A 12870-nucleotide genomic window follows, 5' to 3' on the forward strand; every position below is an offset into this window, starting at 1 on the left:
CCGACGTGAAGCTGCGAGGGCCCGCATATCACTGCTTGCAGTTTTAATTTTGTATTGTTGTTGACCTTTGGTTTTGTATTAGTATGACTGTATTTACACCGCAAACCCAAAAGCATGTGGCTTACCCTTTCAGTGAACCATGTGTAATACCTGGGCAGGGCTTGAACCCCTGTCTTCATGAGGTCATTCACAGCTCTGAAGTTGCGTCATAGACCACTGGACTGTCTTCAGTGCTGACCAACAAGTCGCGGCGAAGAAAGTGTTTGACGGAGTTCACTCAGAGCCTGCAGCGATTCAACCGACAGTCTGGTTAACTCAAGAGGTAAAAGATTCTACTTCACCCTGGTTGCTATTAATGGTTCAGATTCCACCTTGGCCTGTTGATGGTGATTCAACTTTTAGTGAAGTTGAAACGTTTGGAGAAATTGAAAAAGTTCTGCATACACCACACATTACAGGAAGATATTTAATATCACTGCAGACCCCCTTGAAAACATGTATATCTACTATCCAAAGAATGTCTGCGGCAATTTTGTTTGCATTTGAATGAATATTTGGAGACGGTGGAGTTATAGGTTGCAGTGAGCCAAATATTTCTCACAATGCAGAGTAGCTCCTGGGAAGGTTGGTGATGCAGTGGTTAGTACTGTGCCTCTCCGCAAGAAGGTTTGGGGTTTGAGGCCCCCCTTAGTCATTGCTTAAAAAGAAAATTCAGCAAAAAGTGACCCAAAAGTTATTCTTGGATCACTTTTGGACAATATGCTATAGTATGACTTTTGGGTCACTTTTTGGCCGCCACGCCATGGACACACCAATTGACGAAAACTAATTCTTTTGATAAATTTTTATTCCAAACATGTTAAGAGTGCACAGACTAAAATTCAAGTCGGTCCGGCAAAATCTGTAGGAGGAGTTTGTTAAAGTATAACATGTGCGAGTCGCCAAAAACGGCGACTAAATTAAAAATGGTGAACTCCCTGTTGAGTTGACGTAATGGTGCATTGGAACCTCCAAAAATGCAGTTGTTTACGGAGAATAATAATAACGCGGAATAAGAATTCCTTGAACAATAGGGCTTTCACACCATCGGTGCTCGGGCCCTCATAAAAGATTGATAAAAATATTAGCAAGAAAAGCAAGATGTCTGGTAAGAAATATTGTTTAATAAACACTGCATGACAATATGTCAGACAATGTACAGAACAGCAATCAGCAATAAACAAGGTCGGTCACAGAAATGGTTTTCTATGTACAGGAAGTGAGGAAAAGACAGCTAAACAAAATAGTTCATTTTGTCTTTAAAATTCAAGGATGATAGCAGCGCATTGTAAACATCAAACAATGTAGCTGTGCATCATCATCAACTGATGAAGGAAAAAAAAAATAATAATTGACTAGTCTTGTCAAGTTTGTAAATCATAGAAGCAATTTACATCTATGTTGACTGAGTGAGTTCACAGCACTGAGATGGTTTCACTGAAATATCACCAACATCTAAAGTATTTTAAACCACACCAAATCCTGCTGTTTTTTTTTTTATAAAAACTTGGCTCAGTGCAGAAAAGGAGGAGAAAAAAATAAAATAAAAAGGACACCAAAACTGTGATTATACATGAGAAGGTGGTAAGGATCCACATGACATTATTTGGCAGGTTTCATTTAAAGCGCAGGCTGAGTGAAAATTCAATCAATGAAAAAGATAAATATGTTTGTTTTGTTTTTTTAAAAACAAACACCATCGGTATCCTCTGTACACCAGAAAAACTGCAGTGAATCAATGATTTATGATGATTACAAAAGAAGTGATGAACTTTTCAACCGAGTCAGATTTGATACAAAATAAAAAAGATATATGAAACAGTGTAATTCTCAAGACTTGTGCAAAAATTTAAATATGTGCAAAAAAATGTAGTGAGGAAATTTGTTTTTTTTAAATAATTATTCCTTAAAAATAAAAAAAAGTATTTACAAAAGTTTATTTTCTGTGGCACCATGGCTCCTTAAAACATAATAAGGTAGTCAGGTCAGGGTATTAAAGAGAAAAAGAAGCCAGCAGTGGGAGCTGACAGTAGCAACTTACAGAAATCTAACCCCATTGCTCCCTGTGCAGCTGACTGTGATGTAACTTTGTCCTCCCAGCAGTCAGTCTGCAGCGTTAAAAAAAAAAAAAAAAAACACCCTGGCACCTGATGCCTCACAGCAGGCTGTGGGACGCGTAACCCCTGGCAACACATGGCATGTCAGTGGTCTGGGGATGTCTTCATGGCAACATCTGTGGATACCAGAGATTTCCTCTGACGCAGTTCAGCACTGCGGTTCTTATTTTATTTTTTTTCATCCACGGGGCCGGGGACAGGCGCTGTGTCGTCGCCAGGTGTGGTTGCATCACTGCGGTTCTGCCGTTTGATTGGCCAAAGCAAAGTTCTGCTGCAGCACCACCAGAGAGCTGCGGAGCTGTGAGGAGAAGAGCAATAGACTCGGCAGCCTGAACATCCGCTTCAGGCATTTAAAAAGGTGCAGGTATGCATTTATGAGATCAATTCCTGCTGGTTGTAAAATAGAAAAACTACCTCTTCACTACCCCCTACTACCTCATCATTGAGATAACACAGCATGCTTCTTACACCTCTTTATGTTTAGGGAACCCAACTAATTTCTAATTCAATATGCTACAAACTTCAAGTTTGTTTAAGAGAAAAACTGACACCATCAAGTTTGGTAAATGTGAAGCTACAGCCTGCTATCGACTAGCTTAGCTTAAAGACAGAACAGCTAACCTGGCTCTGACTAAAGGTAACATCCACTGACTAATGCTCACTAATTAACATGTTATGTATGTTTAATTAAATCTGTACATGAAGTGTACAATTTGCTGGATTATTTGCATGGCCATGAGAGTGGTATCAATCTATCCATCGAGTCTAGGACCTCATTTAACCTTCTCAGGATTAAAGTGTCCAATTGAGAAACAGACAATGCCTTCCTTCTTCCACTAAAGCCCACGCTGCACTCCGAGCAGTGACAAACCCTCAAAACCCCTACACGGCTTTAAAAATCCAGACGGACTGTGAAAAGACACAGCACATTCAAAAGCTGACCTTTGAGTATTTTACTGACAAACGAGCTGCGATCAGAGGCTGAATCATCTTCTCCACCATTGTGCCCAGGTTTCAGTCATACCGATCTGATGTTTGTGAAATAACTGGACCAAGTACAACTACTCGGCAGCCTAATCAATTACAATTTGATCTACTTCATGTAGTGCATTCGCAGCTCAAACAACCTACCTGTTCTAAAAGGTTAATGGAGTCCTGCAGTACAGTTTTTAGCATGTGCATCTCCTCAGTGGTCCTGTATCCTGGAGCCCGTTTGGGGCCATATTCAGAGGCAAAGCTGCCAAACAACAAAGGAATAAGGCAATTATCCAAATGCGCACTCAAAGATATTTACTTATGCTATGTGACGGCAGAAAAAAACAGAGATGTCAACAAAGTGAAGGAAATGTAAAGGCAGCTGATGCAACATGTCACTTGCATAACCACATTCACTGAGGAAGACAAACCAGCAGTTTTAGAACCATGAGTCATTAGAAACAAGAGATCTCTTGTATGTGGGCGGCGTAATCACCACAGACTTAAAAAAAAAAAAAAAAAAAAAAAAAAAAGGAGGAAGACTAACATCTTTGCCCTGTCCACCCACACGTCTGCTTTCTAAGTGATCACTCAACTCCTCATGCAGCCACTTTCTATGAACAATCCACAGACATACGCAGGAAATTATCAGACCTGGCCTCGCTCCTCTCCCTCAGCCGATGCTTCGTTCTCAGGTACATGCGATGGGCCACGTCCTCCATGGCCGACAACTTAAAAAACAGGCCCAAGTTCAGCATAGTCAGGATCAGCAAACTGAAAAAAAAAGTTTAAACCTTAAACACAATACAAACCATGTTATTTCACAGATGCGTTTCCAGTTTGTCAACTTACATCACGCTCATGCCAGCCACTATTGTAGTGATGTTCCACCTGTACAGGCCCTTCATCTTTACGGGGCCTGAAACACAGAAGGACAGATCTATAAATGATTTTGTTTTAAATCAACTCAGGACAGTTTGAACACAAAATCAGGGTTTTAGTTCAAATGTGTTGTATTAGTTTGGTTACCGGACATTTCCTCCCGCTGACATGCAGACGTTTGCAACACCCCGAGATATGAATGTTTTTTTCTGCACGTGTCAGAGTATAACCCAATGAGACATTAACATACAACTCCCCCTACCGTGATGCCCAATATTCAGCAGTTATACCAGCTAAGATCATTTCTTGCTGTAAGAATATGGAAGCAACAATGACACGTGCAGATAAAGTTAGTTTGAATCTCCATTTTTACATTTTAAAAGGGCTGAGATCCTCACATAGATTACTTGAATAAGACTCAGGAAAATTGTTCCAAAATGTAAAATCTAAACTGAAAATTGGAGACAAAATGTTAAAATTTCAACCAAGTTGCTTTAGAGTTATAGTTTTATATCAAAACTATATATTTTTTAAAATAAAAACATTAAAAAACTGTCCCTTTAAAGCTGTAATTAAAGCCGTCAGTACCCATGTTGCCATCTCTGTGCTGTTCGGGGTCTTGCCCGTACTGCTTGTTGGGTTTTATGTGCTCTGGCAGGGTCTGGCTGTAAGTGCGCCGCCTCCTCCGTAGCCCACCCATCTTCCCCGACTCTCCACCTCCCTGGTTCATCTCCGCTTCCTCCTCCAGCAGTTCTGCTTCTGTATAGCATCGACACAGGGACACAAACATATATGGAGCTGCAACAACCACGTTCTACACAGTAAATCACCATTTTATTTTAAGTTTCAACAAGTATTGCAGTAATAAAAACATATTTTAGTCATGGGCAACTAAAAAAAAATCCCTTTAAGAATGTATGAAGATTTCATGCTGAAGCCAAGTCTGCTGTGCCCTTAAAATGGCTGATAAGAGCGACTTCAGTTCGAGCACTATTGCCCTTTTTATTCCTTTTCGTGCAAGTGCAGCCATAATATGATTTACTGCTGCAGAGCCTAATGTCTGTTGGAGCAGATAGTTCATATCAGAGCAGGGATAAAATATATCCCAGGCCGAGGAAAGCAGACAGGGATGTTCTCTCCTCAGTTTGCAGACGAGGCTTCCTACTCACCCAGCTGTCTGAAATAATCTTGAATGCCGCTCCAGGAGTTTTTGGTGATAAAGGATTTGACCAGGCCCCATGGCTGCTTCTTGTACCTCACATCGGTGTACACCCTAACGGCACAACAGATGTTTTTAAGTCCAGCTAGTTAGAATACACATAAAAGTCACAGCTATATCGATATAATTGTTCCTTACTTTAGACGACACTTTCTTTTCGAGTTACTGGTGATGTAGTACTGGTTTTGGGTGTAGAAGTAATCATGATAGGGAACGTCATGAGTGTACACCTCTGAGTCCACGAGATACTGACCATCCCTGGATTCTTTGTATAGCACCTGACGGATAATTGGAGGACAAATAAGAACCACAATTCACACGCAAATGCGTTGATTCATGCGTTAAACACACCATTCACACTGATGTAAACACACCTGGTTCTCTGTGGCGGTGGAGAACTTCCCAATCAGAGGGTTGCTGATGGTTATTGTGTAGTTCAGACTCCGCTTCATATTTCCAGAGGCGTCTTTTTGCCAAGCAGTAAAGCTGGCATCTGATGACAGAAAATAAAACCTTGAATTTTGTGTACAAGAGATTTGATTGGCGAGAACTAATGAATAAGTTAAGTGTTTGGCTGAGAAATAATAAAGGGCTTACTGGTTATCTTGCGGACGTTCATAAACCGGCGGATGAAGCCAGAGTCAGTGAAGAGCAGCTCAAACATTTTGTTTGCACTCATGTGGAAAACCTTGTTTAGATACAGTCGACCCGACACCTGGGACGGACTGGCTCGCTCCTCCACTGATGGGGCAGAACAAGTAGAGGAAGAGGAGGATATTTAAACCACAAGAATACAGAAAACATCAGCTCGGGTATCCTCCAGCATCTGTGTTTCTTTCTGTCACCTTCCTCAATGCTTTCTGAGCCGCTCTGCTCAGACACGCCGTTCTCGTTGAGGTCGAGAGAAAGCAAGGAGCACTTGGAGACCCGCTCTGGGGCAAGGCGGTCCAGTGAGGGAGCAGGACTGTGTCGCTGAGACAGGGGGATGCGGGGTTCATCCTGTAGAAAAAAAAGAGAAGATGGCTGTGAAAAGAAAAAGACACAGGTCACACAATGTTATAAAATTGTTTTAAATTGTATTACCGTGTTGGCTGAGTTCTGCAAGCCGAAAAGGGAAGGCAAGTCGTCCCCTTGAGGTGTGGAGGCCTCTAAGGGGCAGTGCTCCAACCCAGGGAGGCGAAGGGAGGGGGGCCGCTCCAGTCTCCCCAGACCATCATCCCCACCAGGCCTTATCGTCAGGCTGCAGACAAACATGATGTTAATAGTGTAACGCATTATACTGTGCGTGAGGATGGAAGCGCAGGTGAAAGCGGGCGTCACCTGGTCTGCATGTTTGAGTCTGCCGATATCTGCAAGCTCTCCATCTCTTCATGGCTCAGGCCCAGATCATACCCATAATGCTGTTTAAGTGTCTGCCAAAACTCCACACTGGTCAGAGACTGCAAAAAAAGAAAAAAGAAAAAGAGGAAAGGTCAGAAAGACACAGAAACATTAACCTCAAGGCTTGTTTGAAATCAGTGTCTGCGGAGGTCTGTTCTTGTTGCCCAATAAGTCTCTCCTTAGCAGATGAGAATCAGAATGTGAATACAAAACACAGTGAAGTCACAATGTGAAGTATTTTCAGATAACCTGCAAACATGCAACCTTCACACAGTATAATCTTTTCTCCATGGGTGACGAACAACCCGCAAACCTCATTGTCTCTCTTGACCGATTGAACACTCATTTTACATTTCTGTGTTAACCCTCGACAGCCAGGAGGCGTTAGGTGTTAGAAATGTCACCAAAAATCATAATTATCTGGCAAAAAATTTGACTTTGAACCAAACTAACACACCTAGGCTGAAGGTGTTTCAACTAAACAAGCAGGACAGTCAGTTTATAAAAAAATATATATATATATAAAAAAATTAAAAAAAATTTTTTTAAAAGTACAAAAACAACGATCTCTTCCAAGAGGAGGAAAGAGATAAAAGTCTGGAATATTTCAGGCCTCTTTATACCGACGGGAAAGTTTTTGCCACATGACCGCATTCGGTGTTCAAGTGTACCATTTAAACACGACGTAAAGTTTAAGATCCATTCACTCGGGCTTTACTTACGTGTTAGAGGACATTTCCCCGCAGCTACGAGTTGTAACTGGCTGTCAAACTGGTCTGCAACTTGGACTCACCGCGCACTCAATCCAGGAAATCCTGGATTTGAGCGAGTTCAGGGGTGTAAAGACGCACCGCCCAGATTTACACCAATAAAAAACAAATGCTCCTTCCACCTGTCAAAAGTCCGACTCAGCGACAATTCAGAAGCGTTAAGTTCTGATCGTGAACAGCTTTCAGCTCCGACACGAGAACAGCGTCAAGTGCGCCAGAGGCAGCTCGTCAATGCAAATCAGCCCTCGCAGCCACACCTGGAGAAGTCAATGAACTTCAGTGTTTTTGCCACCCTCCAGTTCCCAGCAGACCCTCTCCGCTGTGGAAAGGCTGCTATAGTGCCTGTCTACAAAAATAGTTCAGGCAGCGACCAAATTAAAGGGTGAAAGTCCAAACTGACTGTCGCTTGTAATCATAATCAGCGTTGATAAAGAAATGCATGCCGCATGGTTTCTCTTCATAATAACAGGTTATAAGACCTATAATGTTGACATGTTTCCTCTTTATTTATAGCTGGGTTTTTTGGGGTTTTTTTCTACCATGCAAAGAGTTGGCAATAATATCTTAGCCAGTTCAACTTGTGTGGGTTTTTCTGAATCACAGCTGAACTGCTTTTAGCCTCTACACACCAACTGACACGAGACAATCTTCAACATTTTCATAAAATTCACGCACGTTGCATGACTACTTTCTGTAATTAACTCTCCAAATAATAGTTTTTATTTGTAGTTTAGTGGCAGAGACGTCCATTCCCTGTTGACTCAAACACGTCTTCAAAGAAAACAATACAGCACGTAATCCTGCATCCATTTTAAGGTAGAGTTCATCAAAAAAAATAATTCATAGCCATATCATGGAGATTTCATACTTCAATATAACTGCTTCTAGTGTTTATTTAAAATGATATTTCAACCTGCATTCATCTCTTTACTCGCAGGTTGACACCTCACCCGCCTTCAGTTCTAACTCTAAATGTTAGTTCAACTAAATTCTAGCCTATAGGGTTTAAAATTGGAACTACAGCCTAAAATGATTTAGTAATTACACTATAACTGACTTCTTGGTTCATTTTTACTCTTAAACTGACAGTTCAAATACTTCCTCTGCTGTCACTACTCGCATATAAACTGACACTTCAACTACCTTCAACACTTTATCTGCTTTTATCACTCACAGTTCAACTCAGATGTCAAGTGCTTTCATTTACTGACATCGACTGATATTTTATTCTTCAGCTGACAGTTTTCAGTCTGTGCTCTTCAACTCCTTCCAGAGCTGGCCTACAAATGGGCATTTCAACTGCTTTATAGGAATTAAAGTTGCACTAACACTTTTTTAAAGTTTTCACCTGTTGCAAAAAAACAAACATTTGAAACCTTTGGAGTGCTTCAATTCACAAACAACATCTCATGCAATTAACGTTTCCCTTTTTACATCCTGTGCATATGCGAGTGTGCTTACATTATTAATATTTAGCTTCTCTGGTTTGTTTCCATCGTCTCTTGACTTACAAAGAAGTGGGTAAAAGGTGACTAAGTGGAGCCCCCGCAGGGTATTGTTTTTCACCACATACAGACGGGCAAAACACAGTTCTGCAGCAAACGGTAAACAAAAGCTTTTATGCATCAGACTCTTGAGCAAACCCCACTGCTGCATGCAGATCTTTACCCTACATGCAACAGAAGAGCAGCCTTGATAACCTCAAAGGAAGTCCGTCTGTGGCTGGGCGGTGCGATACATACTCTGGAGTGATTAGATAAGTGCTGCGAAACAGGGCATAAAGTCACAGACCTGCTGATGTGCTGGGAGGACTTAGGGACAGTAGTTAAGGTATCGGACAACAGCAAAGTCTATATTGTTTTCAGTTGTGTCAGATTTATCTTAAAACATTGAGGCAATAAACGGGGACTGGTATTGAACCCACATGACCAATAGTGACCCCCATGCCAAAACATTGTTTCTGATGAGTGGAGTGCAGAGAATGTGCTGTTGGAGGTAACAGCAGGTGGGTGGAGCGGGGCCTTACCTTGCCCAACAGTGTGTTCTGCCACATGCGGAAAACAGCCTGGTAGCTTTTCTCTCTGCCCGAGAAAGAAGTGAAGAAGAGCTGTGGGTGAAGACGCAAAGAGAAAAAACAGCATATCTCTGTGAATATGTATTTAGCATATTTGGAATTAGTCCTGAACGACAGCTCTTTAGCAAAGATACCTTCTCTGTGCTGGTGTAGATCTGGATTGCGTTGGGAATCAGCCGTGCCGTTTTCTCTCTGGTCATAGTTTTGATGTCTTTAAGAGTCAGTGTGATCTGCAAAAAGATAAAAAGTTTATCTTTTCATGCAAAAAGAGCACTGTAAAGAAAATCATTGTCAGATCTCACTGCACACGAGTTATTTTGTGACAAGGCCTTGCAGTGATTTAATCAGCCATTCTTGCATTATTATATGTTCGACTAAGGCTGCCACAAGTGCAGAAATGAATTATTTTTCCTGCTCGATCTAAGCAGTGGGACTGTAATTGTTGTGAGGAAAAACTGAAATTTAGTTTACATTTCGCACAGCTAAAAATATTTGCGTAATCTACCAGCAGCACCTCCTCCACTGCTTAGCAGACGGTCAGTGGAAATAGCAAAATAATACAAATAAAATAAGTCAGCAACCAAGCCACAAACAGAGCTCAATGCAAAGGTTATTTAAAAATAAACTGTTGTATTTTAAAGCAGACTTTTCCTTTAAAAACACAGCACAGTGTGCAATACTCTTTAAGTCATCAACCTCTCCCATTTGAAGGCAACCATTTGGTTACACAAACATTCTTAATGCATTTGACTGTTTCACTTTAAAAACTAAGCAGTTATTTGAAATTGAAGAGGAAGTTGTTTTGGCTGCATGCCCTTGTGGTTAGATTGATATGTATACAGAGTGCACCCTTCCCTCTGTCCTTCCCCACAGTCTACTTGCCTTCGTACCCCGAAACACATTGCTGTAGAAGCAGACCCAGTTCTCCGAGAGGTAGAGGCGTCCCTGCAGGAGAATGTCCCGCTGAAGGGCACATGGATAGTCTGAGGGAGAAAAAAATAAATAACACGTACTGAAATAGATAAAGCATCAAATGAGTGTGCCTGAAGTGTGATTGAACTTCTTTCTGTTTACTGCAAGTACAGATAAGATGTAACTCATTCAAATTGCGAGGTTATGAGGGAAAGAATAATTGGAGAGTAGAAGAAAAAAAATTTAACTTTCAGGAAAGGAGACTGGAAAATAGGCCATTTTAAAAACAATCATTTGCTCGTGATAGAAACAAATACATGAACTGACACACTGAAATGCAGCCATTACTCATTATATTTGTTACACTCGTGGTTTCCCTTCTGAAATAAGTTAAATGTTTGCAGGAACAAGCTCAAAGTCTAGCTTAAACAGGATATTGATTTTTTTTTTTTTTTTAAGCCAATACCATATTTTTTACATAGAAACCATGTTTGAGAATCACAGTATTCAACAGATCTGCTCTGCCTGTAAGGTTTTCATGAATATAGCCATCGCATAAAGCCTTTTCTACCCTGAATAGTAAAATATGTTGAATGACACATCATGGTTTTGTGGCATACAAATGGATCTTTACAATACTGAATATCAACATCTTACATCATGAGATGTGGCCTTTGTAACTCACCCACTATGAGTCTCTCTGATTCAGGCAGCTCTTTAAACAACTTCTTAAACTCCTCAAACCTCTGTTTGTAGGTCTGCACGGGTGGTTGAGGTGCCGCCAGACAAGCTGTCTGAGGGTCAGAGCTCTGACGGAGGAGATGTGAACATTACTGACAGAAAAACATACTATGAAGGCAGAGTTTGTAAAAATGACAGCACATTTATTCTGTCTCTGTGCAAGAAACAAGTGCAAATTCCAATCTGTGTAAAACAAATTTAAAGGAGGTGGACAAACAGAACAAGACAGGAATTAAGAAACACCTCTGGTGAGTGTAATGAACTTGAACCACGAGAGGGGAGTGAAAGATTTTCCATTAAACCGTTTTTTTGTACCTTCACTGCAGAATTGGAGTGAATTAAATGAAGGAAACATCAATAACAGAAGCTTTATGTTAAGTGTTTAGTTTTCTTTTTCTTACATCCTCCTCATCAGAGCTCCACTTGAAATCCATCAGGGATGTGGAGTCATCCGTGATGTCATCACTACCCACTACTGAACGGTTGGATACCTGGTCCATCTTCTCTGATGCACTGCTCAGACAAAAACATGTTCTGTGAGCATTTCAGATGTGCAAACTTCAACTTTATGACTCTAAATCAGAATTAAAATCACTACACTGGTGTCATGAGGGAAAACAGGAGGAAAAAATAACTCTTGCGAGAAGTGAATTTGAAGAAGCAGACATTTCCAAACAGGGACTAGTGCTCCAACAGTGGTAAAGCCGTCGGATTTTAGGGATTACATAGGGTCCAGACCTTTTCTGGGCCTATCTGGACTCTATCCGGATCTGGACCTAATAATAATAATAATAATAATAATAATATTTCCACTATGTTAATGTATCCTTCAGGACGTTTGCGTAGCGCACAGTCCGTCTTTACCGTAACTACACTAATTTACGCGCAACGAACATCCAACGGTGGTTGGCTTCACCACTGTGGAGCACTCGGCGATTTACGTTACTGCATTAAACAGAGAGGCCAAGGAATTACGGCGGCAACAGAACTGGTTTGACTGGAGAGATACATTGAGGATGTGTAATGCTTGCGAACAGAAACTTTTTGTGCACTCATGACAATCTTTCCCGACACCCATAACAGAGTTAAAACGTCTCCTTAAAAGAACAGATGTGCATCACACATAAAAAATACACAGTTGTATTTTAAAGCAGACTCAAACATAACGCAGAGAATAACAATAGAAAAAAAAAGAAGAAAAAAAAAAGTTACCTTCTCGCTTTCTGTTCGCCGTTAGATTGAGTTGACTGATAGCAACTATCACCTATCAGCTGACATGGATGTCAAGTGTCAAACGAAACCGAGGTAGGAAAAGATCATCACAAGTGAGTTCGCACGCGGTTATCAAACGTGCGCCGAAGTCGCTACTTTTACCTGTTTAATCAATCTCCACAACACTGGTGTTGTCAGTCACTTACCCGACTCGGTGTAGACCCAGGATTTCTGCTGTGTGTGTGTGTGTGTGTGTGTGTGACCGTGTTACAAAAATAAATAAAAGAAAAACGCGAAGACTTCAGTTTGTCCCACACAGCTCGGGAATCTCTGCTGTCGAGTTAATTGTGATTGTAGCTCGCCTTGTTACAGGTGCAGCTCATCCAAGACGAGCATACCTGAGGGGAGTTGCCACTTCAGTGGTGACTCTCATTGGCCTTTAAAGGCTCTGAAATCATCTCTGCCTTCATTTCTTCACAAGTCCTCCAGACTCCAATTATAGCCAAGAACTTTAGATTCGTAGGACTCGGGTGCATTTGTCTCCAGTGC

General features: G+C 41.2%; 1 protein-coding gene across 1 annotated transcript; it reads right to left on the bottom strand.

Moving 5' to 3' along the window:
* Window positions 1-1149: 1149 nt before the first annotated feature.
* gramd1c (GRAM domain containing 1c) lies at window positions 1150-12648 on the bottom strand. The gene is made up of 18 exons (XM_069703592.1): window positions 12528-12648; window positions 11511-11622; window positions 11054-11177; window positions 10339-10439; window positions 9591-9686; window positions 9409-9489; window positions 6553-6671; window positions 6316-6472; window positions 6078-6231; window positions 5830-5973; window positions 5607-5725; window positions 5371-5510; window positions 5183-5286; window positions 4602-4772; window positions 3984-4050; window positions 3786-3905; window positions 3288-3393; window positions 1150-2454 (listed from the first exon to the last, which is right to left on the bottom strand). Exons 2-18 carry the CDS (start codon window positions 11607-11609, stop codon window positions 2386-2388), a joined length of 1971 nt encoding a protein of 656 aa, XP_069559693.1. The 5' UTR covers window positions 11610-11622; window positions 12528-12648; the 3' UTR covers window positions 1150-2385.
* Between the last annotated feature and the right edge of the window lie 222 nt (window positions 12649-12870).

Source organism: Brachyistius frenatus, unplaced genomic scaffold (assembly GCF_029030835.1).
Source record: "Brachyistius frenatus isolate BFR_SWC_R1_liver_20210118 unplaced genomic scaffold, ASM2903083v1 Contig_47, whole genome shotgun sequence".
Classification (NCBI taxonomy): domain Eukaryota; kingdom Metazoa; phylum Chordata; class Actinopteri; family Embiotocidae; genus Brachyistius; species Brachyistius frenatus.